The sequence below is a fragment of the Bactrocera latifrons genome, unplaced genomic scaffold, assembly GCF_001853355.1.
Source record: "Bactrocera latifrons isolate USDA-ARS-PBARC rearing strain unplaced genomic scaffold, ASM185335v1 scaffold_368, whole genome shotgun sequence".
NCBI classification, from domain to species: domain Eukaryota; kingdom Metazoa; phylum Arthropoda; class Insecta; order Diptera; family Tephritidae; genus Bactrocera; species Bactrocera latifrons.
Window position 1 is genome coordinate 46,786 of NW_017537010.1, and position 12,951 is coordinate 59,736.

Consider the following 12,951-nt stretch of genomic DNA (forward strand, 5'->3'; position numbering starts at 1 on the left):
AGAAATTGCGCTAAGAATGCAATAGAATGAGGGAAGACTCAGGGCAAAAGCCCAGGCAGTTCGTTAGGGTTTCCTAAATATTCTGCTACTGAAACGTCCAAATTCCTTAGAAAAGGCACGAGTGTGTTGCCGTGTTGTGCTATCCAAATAATAATATCTTAACTACGTTTTTGTTAAATTTTCAAACGTATTTCGATTATTAAAATTCATAAAGTTTAAATTTAGCTAGTTTTGATTAAAATTTTATTTATTGCATCAAAATATTGGTATATCTTTTATATTTTATTAAAAATACTTGAAGAATATATCTATTTTTGGTTAAATTATTACAAATAGAGTTTTGTTTAGTATTGTATAAGGTATATGGGTGAAAATAGGCCTCCGGGGGAACCTAATACCCAAAAAATATCGGTATCGCGCCTATACTGCAACCTCTTTATTATTTTTACGTCTTTTTTTTTAAATCTCTGTGCCGAAAAATCAACTATTTCTGTCAGGTGATCTCAGCTGTTGACGACCATATGATTCTTTTGTTACTTGTAAATTTCTACAATGCCGCCGGTAGCAGGCGAAATACCTCCCACCGGGATTTTATATTTTCGGCTGAATAAAACCATTTCTGTTTTGTTTGGATTAATAGCGAGTCCACTACCGACCACCCATTTTGTTGCAACGCTGAGATATCCCTGAGCTAACTCGTACACGATGCTAAAGAACTTTCTTTTGACTATAAGTGCTACTCGCCTGCATAGGCAATTACCCGACAGCCGCGATCCTCTAGTTTGCTGAGCAATTCGTCAACGATTAGGATCCATAGAAGAGGAGAGAGAACCCCACCTTGTGGTGCCCCCTACTCACATTTCGCCTCGCTGTCCCATTCTGTTTCCATCACTCTGTCGCACAGAAGAGGTGCTTGAGGTTCGAATCAACCCCAAGACCGTCAAGAGCAGTTACTGCCTCAGGCAGGACATTGAAAGCTCCCTTGATATCAAGGAAGGTCCCAACAGCAAAGTCCTCAAGGAAGGATTCATAGTTAACCAGAAATTAAGTGACAGATTGATGCTAACCAAACATTGAGAAAGCGGCCTTAATAGTTCTAATAATGTAACATCCAATCACGCGTATTCATTAATTTCGTTCCGGTAGGTGAGTCCAATCGTTATCGAAGCAATGTTAACACAAAAAAATGACTTGGAGCACATTTTCATCTGCGAGTCTCTTAAAAAGCGGAACAAAATCTTTGATTTTTTCAATTATGTTTCTATTAATCTCTCTTTTTAGGCTTAATATGATGTATTTATTGACTTCTTAAATAAGCTACTGCTCTGCCCAGAGTTATCTTTGAGTTTATTTAGATGCATGAGTAAATAATGTTAAAGTTCGTGTTTTGCAAGAATTTTGAGTTGTAGTCTTCTTAAACACGTAAGTACTAAGAATTTATTAAATTATATTACTTTTAGGCATTATCAATATACCATAATGGGGACGGTATTGAGCTTTAATCCAAGAGAGCGCCATCCGTTTTATTCATCCCAGACTAGCATCCAATATAACCAACAATCTGACGTTCGAAACGAATATATATTGGAAGGTTCTTCTTTAATGGACTCTCATTTGAACAACTTTTGTTACGAGCAGTTGAATAATGCCAAAAATCAAGAAACGAAGCAAAGTATTTGTGTTCCGCTTGCTAAAAACGGCATAATTGCGCATAATGGATGTGGAAGAATAAATGTAGGCAAGCAAAGTCATGTGACCAGCTATAGTATCAATAAATTGAAAGGCACAAAAGAAGCAATTAACAATGATTTGGATTTACACAATGAAAATTCTGCACTTTTCACCGAAAAAAATACCATTGAAAAGAGTATGAAAAAGCATTCGTTATTTATTAGTGCATTGTCTTGGAAAAAACTTGCTGCGTCGCATAATAAAAAGAAAATTGAAAATAAAAATAAATGTGCTCATATACCTACAGGTTGTTTCAAAACTCATCCGTTGGATGCTTCAAATGTATCTTATACCGATAAAAATAAAAATGTTCGCTTGCATTTCAACCATATTAACGACAGTCAACACATAAATTTAAATCAAGATGACTCTCAACCATGTAACACGCTCTTTTCAAATTCTAAAACTAAAAAGCAAATAACATCACAAGATCTTGTTAGAATTAACACCACTAATTTTAATAAGTATAACAAATTGATTCAAAAGGAGCCTTTGACTTTATCTTTGACCCCACAATCGCAGACAATCCAAAACAAAAACAGCCACATTCCGAGGAAAACTGTAATTCAGGTGAGTTTTAATTTTACAATTATACTAACTTCACTTTACCAAAGATCGTTTAAAAAATAACAAAAACGTGTACATACTATGAATGTTATAGCGTGCTTATCTTCATGGTGGTGGAAGTTAAATGAAAATACCTCTTTTAGGTGAATAGAAATATTGTAAGAAGAATTTGATACGCAACTATGTATATTTGATAAAAGGTTGTTTAGTCAATTTTTTTTTTCGAAATATTTTTTTTCCACGTTAGTATGACTGTCCGTGACATCTGTGCCAACTGTCACATCAAAATAGTCATTGGCTTTTAGTATATGTTTGCCTTTCTGAAGTAATTAAGTGCATTCGGCGGTTTTTACGATTTTTAAATTAGCGTGTGAAAAGGTTCAGAATGATGCAATTGCCTTGGGTGAAAAATGAATTTTGATTGCCACAAATTATTTAAAGCGGGTCGAGAATGCGTTGACGTCAAACCACGTCCAGGACCGTCATCGACATACTGATAATCATACGCTAATAAAATAAAGGAATTGGTACTTGAGAATCGACGATTTTGAAAGATAATTTGGGCCTAAGAAAAGTGAAAGTTGGTTCTAAAATCACAAAATATTTGGGGAAAACAGCGTCGCGTTAACGTCTGTCAAACAATACTTATAATACTATTATTTGAGTGTTTTGCGTCGTTTGCGAGAATGTTGCGTCGTTTGTATCATGATAATGCACTGTCGCATATTGCATTGATTCATTAAGTGTTTGCCAAATTTGCAATTACAATATAACCAACCATCATATTCACCTAATTTAGTTCTATATGACTTCTAATGAGCAAACTCGAACGACCGCTTCGGGTGAACCGTTTTGAGTCAACTGAAGCATTGAACGTGAATCGTTACCCGCATTGAAGGCTATTGTTTCGAAGATTGGAAACAAAGTTGTCACAAGAGTATTGGGGCCAATCCCCCTTGGCTTTGAGGGGAAAATACGACATAGATTTGGAAGAATGAATTAACAATTTTAAAATTATGAACAAAATCTTTCTATTTTTTGCTCATAAAATAATATATCATAGTATTAGGATGTTAGAGATTAGATGTACATATGTAAGTACATGATATGTTACTATTCGATAACTGAGCATCAAAAGATGATGACGCGGCCTCCCTAGGAACACGCGTTGTATAGTGAAAACTGATGAATTGGCGTAGGTCGTGTTTTCTGGTATAGTAATTTTGATATCAAAATAAGGAGACTCGTTGAATTCCAGTTGTCTCTTTGTCGGTTCAGGTGTAACCGATCATTTTATACTCTCGCAAGGATCAAAATCAAGATAACACCTTCAGATGTTGCAAAATTTTTAAAAATTACAAAAGAATTTAATATCCATTATTCGTCCGAAGTCTAAATGATTGCAATCCTAGGATCCTAAACTTAATTTATTCGGTATATGGAGAAAATGTCAACCAGGAGCCCGAAAATAAAAATATATAATCAGCGCAATATCACATTGTATATTGACTGAAATAAACGGTTTAAGGTTCGCTGAAAATTGAGAAATCATCACTTTTGACTATACCTAAATATACTGAGAAATATGTTTCCATCCAATTTTATATATGCATATGTAGTATAGGGGAATTTTTGGTAATTGCATACTAAATTCAACATACTATATTCGGCTTTACAATATAGTGTATTCAATACGAGTACGAGCTTATTTCAAATAGTATCGCGAATTTTGTATTTTTTAAGGAAAAGTTTATTCATTCATGAACATTTATTTTGGGTTCTTCATAATTATCTCCCGATATATAATATTAGGCGTGCTTTATTTGACCAGCAAATTAAGCCATTAGCTTATTTTGTATGGAAGACTAAGCCAACATGATTATGTGGACTTGTGATCATAGCTTGTATGAATATTGAACTAGAGCCATTGCCAGTTCCTCGCTTTTTTTTCATTCACAATAGCTATGATTTTTCCAAAAAAAAAGTAGTTAGCGATAACGATAATGTTCATTTGGACAAAGGAAAGTATAAGTAAACCAAAATTACATAATTTTGTATTTTGTTTAAGTTAAAATTAATACACCATGTCAAGTGGTCCATGAAAATTTCGAAAAATCTCCCATTTTGAAAATTAGCTGTTCATTATGAAGGGCACTAGACGCATATCCCGTTATATAAATATTTCGTCATAACCCTTTTTTGGACCACTTGACGTGGTTTGACCCAAACATGAATATTTGCTAAAATAAATATAATTATATACACCTTTACAAATTTAAGAACCCAAACTAATCTTTCTCCAACTCAGCGATTTGAAACAAATTGAATATCAGCTGACTGTTCCCACACGCATTTCTAACACAGTTCGTTTTGAAGCGAAAATATAAAATAAGCGTTTTGTTTGTCCATGATTTAGCTATTAGCTTGTGATGGTTAAATAAAACACGAATATTGTACTTCTGGCAGCCTTTTTCCAAATCCAATGAACGTAGTCGGCGAAAATTCACAATACCTACTTTTAGTACAAACCTCATATCTTATATTAGGTATGATGGTGATAGGGGTAGAATTGCCCGGATTTAATTTATTCTTGGAATTAGTGCATATTATTAAAAGAAAAATACGCCAACTGAGCATTTTTAAGCTACGGTAAGTTTGCACCCGATTTTAACCAGTTTAAGCACAAATAAATGATATTATTAGAAAGATTTTGTTATATCAGAGTAGCCATGGCTGTGATTCGATTTCGACAATTTTCCTACCCTGTTATAAGAATGTGAGAACAGTGTGAAGTATTATTGGAAACCCATCGCCTAGATCTTGAGATACAGAGATTGACGACCCACGCCCACTAACCACTTTCCACACCTTCTACAATGAAGACCTTATGCATCATCTTCACTATGGAATTTAATGCTTCTGACCTATTTATTTAGTGAGTTATCTTTATCATTTTCAACATAATATTGGAGTGGGCGAGTGTCGGGCTATAAATCTTTTTTTTTTACCCGCGCAAATTTACAAAAAGCGAAAGGTACAAGCGAAATTGCAGCAATGAAGAAAATAATAAAGGGCCGAGTAATGGGACTGTGAGGTGGTCAAGTATTAGACTGACTTTATTTGCATAATTCTGTTCTCCAGTTCTTGATCTGCGGATAATGTTGATTTGACGCCAAGGAGTTAATTAAGGTATAAACGGATCCCCTCTGATTAGCTTTCGTGGTCTCTTAAAATGCCTCCTTAATGTTCTAGGGAAGTGGTTCAGCAGAAATGCGAAAAAATCGAGAAAACAATCGCTCACTTAGCTAGATTTCTCCCTTCAAGCGAAACAGATTATTTCCGACCGGTTACATAATTTATTTCATAGTCTTCCATGTGTGTTGTACAATCTATCACATGACAAGGTTTAGATTTAATTAAGGCCACGCGTTTATGATGCTAAGCGTTAAGGATGTGCCGTTTACTTTCCGGAAACCATGTTGACGGTCTGCTAGATTATCACCAATATCACACTCCCCAAATATACGTACAACGTTGAAGACTGAAAAATCATAATGTGCAGCCATTTAACGAAAACACTACGGAAAAATATGTTAGCACTCGCATAAGACTCAGTAACATTATGGATCAGGGGAGGATATGGAACAACCTTGTGGTGATTTACTTAACTTTCTAGTTTTCACCAATTTCGGTAACCTAGAATCGCAATAGACACTCAATTTAATACATTTGCTACTTTTAGAGGTTAAAAAGTTTGCAACATTTTTATCAAGTTATAAATTTATAAAAATACAAATTTATTTTAATTATTAGGCATCAACCTCGGAATTATTAAAATGTTTGGGAATATTTTTACATTACCGATGTAAAAAATTGAGGAATTTTGAAGCCGGAGATGCCGTCATGTGGTTAAGAGCTGTCGATAGAAGCCTATTACTTCAGGGGTGGCAAGTAAGTATTATTTGAATAATATTAAGTTAGAGTGGTTTTAATTACTTCATCCAAATAAAGAGAGAATATATGTAGAATAAATATTTTTATCGATTAATACTTGACGACCACGTACACAAGATTGGTTACGGAAGTGTTGTCAACTATTCACGATACTATGTATGTTGACTTTACTCAAAATCTACCACCCTCGATTTATAGTTGAAAGAACGTTTTGTGCGAGTTTTTTTTCAAAAATAGTTTTTAACAAAATTAGTAAGTTGATTTATAGCAATTTATATATATACCCTTCAACCAGGTACTAAAGAGTATTATAGTTTTTTCACCTAACTTTTGTTCGTATCACCTAAATCTAAGCGATATAGATATATGTAGGGTTATATATACTATATATAAATGATCAAGATGACGAGAAAAGTTGAAATCCGGTTGACTGTCTATCTGTCCGTTCGTACGTGCAAGCTGTAACTTTAGTAAAAATTGATATACAGGATTTGTCCGGAAAGTAATAGATAGGAGAACTTGAACATGTGCAAGGTGTGCGCGAAGATGGTCCTAAAAGCGCTCACTGACGACTAGAAATTGCGGTGAGTTGGAAGTGTGCTAAGAAAATTTGAACTTGCGTCAAACTGATCCCCAATTTTTGAATAACGTAATCACAGGTATTTCCTTGCCTGAAAAGGCCGATGAAAGGCAAGAATTTAAGACAACAGAGGGGATCCAAGCAGCATGCGCTTCGGCTCTCAATGTTCTTCTGAAGAATGCCTTCTATGACGCCTTTAGTGTTTGGAAATCGCGCTGTCACCTAAACTTAATCCTTCCTTAATTGTTACTATTACTATTACACTTACTATTACATTACATTATACATATTGTTCGTGGGCCAACGCTGCTTTATCAATATGCTAACTGGCTGATCAACGTCTTTTTAACAATTTCCTGACTCCATGGGATCGATTCGGTACTGTCGCGCTGACGGTGAAAAAATTTATTCGATTACACGTATAGACCGTAAATTTGTATTATATGAATTTGAATTTTGGCAATTCGAAAGAAAGGTTCAGTTAATGATTGTTAATGACTCGCTCTCTCAAAGCATGGTTGTTCCTGCCATATCCATACTTTCCGGTACTCACCACAAAGCTTCCAAAACTTTCATACGTTCCCTATACTTTAGTTAGAGAACTGATCCAATTGTGATTACGTAGATGATAAATGTACGCATCACTGCCACTACGAATGGTGTAGTAATTATCAGCCTGAGCAGTTCAGGGGGCTTATAGCAGACACAGCGAATCTCTTTCCTTCCTCAGTTGCCGACCGAAGCGAGCAAAATTTTTCAAAAGTTGATCCCGTAGAAATCAGACATCTATTACAAATAGTTTATACATATATTTATAAATGGTAGCATTTGACTCTGATTTTAAGTTGGCTTAAGAAAATTTCAAACGTATTGAAGATTTTTAATTTTGATAATTCCTACAGTATATCGAGACTGGTAACCCTGCGTCGTGAGAGAGCAATCAGCTGACTCGTTTCTAAGGGAAAACTCCAAATCGTGGGAAATCTACGGACTCGTACGGTAAAGCGGGTAGAAGCGGTGTTGGCTGATCATTTACATTGCGCTGTCATAAGATAGGTCGTATCAGCTGATTCGGGCTGCGGGTTTACGTTGATCGCTGTTTCTGCTATTCCTCTGTAGCGCGATGCGAAATACAATACGATTCGAAAGCCGCATGCGATGCGATAGACAATTCATCTCTGTGTTGCTGACGCAGGACTAACAATCCTTTGCTTTATGTTCTTTTTATGCAATAGTCGGCTTTACTGTCAAAAATGAGGAAGTATATTACTAATATTTATTATTTATTATAATTGAATAATTATTAATAGAAAATTTCGTTCCACCATTCCTATTGGGCTTTGCTGAGGAGGTCTTGTAATATTGGATGGAATAAATAGCTTAAGGGGAGATGTTTAAGCCGCCTTGATAACTTTATCTACCAGCTCATTTCCTCTTATATCAACATGACTTGGAATCCACATGAATTTAATTTTTAAGTTTATTAAGGAACCCCTAATGGTAGCTATTTCTTCTGAGTGGTTATGAACTCCGTGCAGTATTGCTTTGTTATCTGTGCAGATAATAAATTAATTGCTTTTTTTGGTGGCGAATTGCGCCCATAGGACAGCTTGAGTTTCAGCCTCGTAAAGTCACGTTTGATATACTAAAATTCCGTTTGCTATCAGGTCATCATTTTCATGGACTACGGCAAGAGATGTTTGAGGAGCGGCCAGTGGGCTAGTTGAGTCTTTAGGGTAGAAAGCGTGATGATAAATGATTCATAGCAACCAAGGCGGAGTAGGTTAGTATTAAGATTGTCATTAAGGGCTAGGCCAACAATCGGTTTCCCGATTCAATCCCTGTGCCCAAAGCATATCGTGCTTCCTTTGACTATTAAGAAAAAAATTTAAGCAAACAAAACCTTTTACTTGGAGTCCGGAAGTCCAATCAAAATGCAAGATTCATAAATACAATATATACATACACCCAACCTTTTTTTTTACACGGATTTGAAGTGAAACGATTGAAAAAAAATTGTAAAAAAAAAACTTTATCTGATTCACTGTTTTGTTATGTTATGTTTGTTTTTACCACACTTGGCACCATTGCTCAAATGTATATATAATACATAGTATTAACTGGAAAATCCCTTATTCGATAACTCTCACCTACTCATTTTGTTCGCATGATATTTATATAAAATATTGCTCCGTTAAAATGTTTAAAGTTTATAGCTCGCAATATTTTATCAAACGTTGGTCCTATCTAATTGATACATTTGAACATTTCTGACCTTAATAAGTGAAAAAAGGTATTTTATCCATAAATTTTTAGTTAAACTTTAAAAATAAAATATTTGCTCTTAATACAGTTAACAAAATGTCCCCAATTTCAAAGATTCGTAAAAGGCAAGCAATTTCTTTCTAAGTAAAATTAAAATTCTTTAACTGCCTGGCAAGAGGTGAAGGTTCAACATTTGCGGGTAAGGATTTTGGCTTAAACGAAGCTACTATCAAGACCATTAAGAAAAATAAGAATGAAATACGGAAATCTGTCGAAAGTCACCATTGGATAATTTGATGGATATCTTCAGTGATGATACCGTTCAGTTCGTCGCAAACAATTGCTAATATTATTAAGTAGCGGCAAATGTGCGACGGTTATGTAGCTATGTCAATATGCCATAGCTTTGTATAATTTTTCTGTTCTTAATGCTGGATTAACAGATTTCTTTTGGTTTTTTGCTGCTCTACCAATTTTTCACTTGTATGAATTTTGGATTTTAAGTTTTAATGTTCAATAAAATGCTATATGAACATACAACTTGTATGCATATGCGAAATTTTATAGTTTTGAAAATTTTTAACACGGTTTTTCAAAGTAAGTATAATTCTTCATTTCATCTTACACGATTTTCATATGACATGGAACGTTACCCACATTTTATTATAGGAAACGCCTCGTTTTTTACACGGTTTTCTGAGGAACGTATCTACCGTGTAAAAAAAGAGTTGGGTGTACATATTGATTCCAGTGTAATGAACTAAAACTTTTTTAGATATGTGATCACAAAATGCAGAAAAGGCAGTCAATGGTAGATTTGAGACACGTCACATATATTAAACGTACGCTGCGCTCCGCAAAATATATGTATTTTTTACAACGTTATAGTTTCAATTAATATTACTCTTGAGCAAGAATAATTTCCACCACTAATATATGTAGATTTACCTAATAGTGGTAATTTTATTACYATTACTTGAAACATAAGGGATGATATTAAAACAAATATGATAAATGCTGGTAACTGAACTTAACTTAAAATAAACGAAATACTTGCAAGTTTACAGTTTAGGTCTATTATAATAAGGAAAATCTTTCAGATTTAATACTAAAAAATATTTTTTAATAATTACAAATTAAGTTTTTAGATTTTAATTCGACTTCTCGCAGTTAATTAAATTTATTTAAATTCAATATTTTAGTTTCATTTCTGAATTTTTGTTGATTAGTTTATATTTATATAAAAATTTTTCCTTTTCAAAGGTTAGTCTTCGTTTTTTCTAATTTATTCCCATTTTTTAATGTTTTAAAAATGTTTTTATATTAAAATCTATATCGCTCAATACTTTATTATTATAATTATTAATTGTTGTGAAATACTATATGGTTTTCGGCTTGTTGTTTAAACTGAGTCCTCTGCTTTTTGCCACTTTGGAAAATTATGGTAGTTTACTGTTTTGTGCATTGGTTCGGTAGGGTCTGCACTAGGGTGGGTCGATTCCAGACTTTCTTCGATTCGGGATTTATAACAGTCCGGAAAAGTTGCTTTAGTACTTCCTGATTCCAATGCAACTTTTTGTTTTGAGATCGGATTGCATCTTCAACCGCAACTCCGGCCTTAAAATTTCTGAAATTCGCCTAAAATCGTCAAATGGCCTACCTAGCGCCTGAAATACGCATCTCATGGCAAAATGTATGAAACAAAACTTATTTGTCACATCATTTGCTACCGAAATGGTATGTGATCATGTCCGTAAGACGAACCGTTCCCGAGATACGAGCGAAAATGCGGCGCGCCACAGCGCAAGGTAAAAATTGTTGCAGCTTTCAGCTAACCTGTATTGGTCACCCAGAACCCACCGCGTGGATGTRGCTGCTCTTCGTTCTACTCCCAAGCCCAACCCAACCAACCAACCATATGTCGGGCTTGTTTTAGTCTGAATCTGTGTAAAATTTATTGATAAAATCAGATTTTGTAGTAAACTTTGGCACTTGTTGCCTAGATTTCAGTGTAGAGCGTATAAAACGATCTTGGGATTGCGGGCCAATAACTTTAGAAGATGTCCATATCACCAGTTTTATGGTTCTCTCGACTGAGGGGAATTCACTATATTTCCTTACCTCTGCAGTGTCACCCGACAGCCCTCTTATGAGTTCTTCGTTAGAAACTGAACAAAGAACTGGTGGAACAGTCAAGGTAATAGTCTTCCAGTTAATCATATCGAAATAATTATTAGCTTTGAAATTCAGCTTTGGCACTTTAATACATCTAACCCTTCCATTTACAGTGCTTCTCTGGCTGCCAGAAGACGGTCAAGGGCCAACTTTCTGACCTCTATCCGTTCGTCAGTCATCATACTAAGGAGAATGTTTTCTGGAAGAGCAAAGAAAGCATTCTGTTRRATGRATGAATCGACAACCTTGCGCAGTTTAGCAGGTAAGTATCTTGACCCTTGAATTGCAGCATAGAGATGTCGCGAGCCATCTTTGATTGAACTGTTGAATCTTATTGAGAACCACAAAGGTGAGTAAACTGTAAGTATATACTTTGACCATAATCTTTATTTCCTTTGTTGGTTTGTCAGTAGAAATGCATAATCACAGAATTCTATTTGCACAGGTGAGCCAGCGAGATTTGCACATGTTACCTGGATGCATCGACGCTAAATCTGAGGAACATTGACCGGAAATAACAGCTTCTGATATTTTATAGAGATAAGCTTGGTCTGTACTAAGTTGGGTCGGATTAACAACCTCAGAAGGTAATTGGCGGGATGGAAAACTTTCAAATTTGACAACAGGCAACTTCTCACAATCAGGGAGCAGTTTACCTATGTCGCCAGAGAATGTATTTGGACTCTTTGAGACACCATCTATGTGTTCGAAAAGAGCACGACATGGAAGTTCGTTGAAATGTAGAAGACAAACAACCCACTGTAATGGCCTACCTATTCTTTCTTCTAGTTTCCGAATGATTCCACCTTTCCACCCTGTGTTCGTGTTGGTGCCATCAGCATAGACAACTTCTAGATATTCCACATCAACTGAATTGTCTTTTAAATGTTGCCAAATAGCTTGCGTCTCATCCTCAGCTGACACGGAAGGTGTGGTGACGTGGCCAAAGTAATGACAACCAGGTTCCGCTATAAGAGAAATATGTTCCGCTTTGACAGTGTCGCGGTAGTACTTTTTACCTTCGCTGAAGTGTATTGTCTTTGTGGCCGTCAAAATACAGCCCATATACAGAGTCAATACTATCGCTTAACTCCAACACTTTTTTTTGCCCGACTAATCTTGCATTTGCCAATGACAAAGCTAGCCTGATCGTCTGTTATCAAACCTGCTTTTTTGGCATCCAGAAAAGCAGATGGAACAATCAAGGCCGCTGCTCTATCACTTACTCCAAATCTTTCGGCAGCTAAAGCAGTGTGCAGAGAACATATAATATAAAGAAGGTTCAGGGTGTGCCGATTGTCATCACGTTCCTCTTTTTGGAGGGGTTGAGTTGTCTATTAGTGGATTTCGCCACAAAAATATTATTAGCGGCTTCCACCAATATTTAACATGAGGAGGTCGAAAATAGCGGAATTGAGCATTTTCATTGTTGAATGAAAAAGTGATGCTAATTTCAATGTACGCTTACAGATTCGCATATTTACAATGCGCAAACCGCTATGGATATTCTCCATATATTTGATAACAAAGCTCAAATGTATATGTACATACATATGTATGTTTCCGAATGATACATATGTATGTATGTACATAAGTGCAATTTGACCCATTTAATGATGAATTGAATTAAATCAGTTGAAATGTATAATTAAGTCATATTTGTATTATGACTATAATAC

The 12,951-nt window shown here is 35.2% G+C and overlaps 1 protein-coding gene across 1 annotated transcript in view; it reads left to right on the forward strand.

The window, feature by feature from the left end:
- Window positions 1-1,460: 1,460 nt before the first annotated feature.
- LOC108971928 (cyclin-dependent kinase 5 activator 1) overlaps window positions 1,461-12,951 on the forward strand; it is a gene marked incomplete at its 5' end in the record, with an annotated part of 101,029 nt that continues 89,538 nt past the window's right edge. The window contains 2 exon segments of the mRNA XM_018938282.1: window positions 1,461-2,301; window positions 6,112-6,249. Of these exon segments, the coding sequence (XP_018793827.1) occupies window positions 1,480-2,301; window positions 6,112-6,249 (960 nt within the window).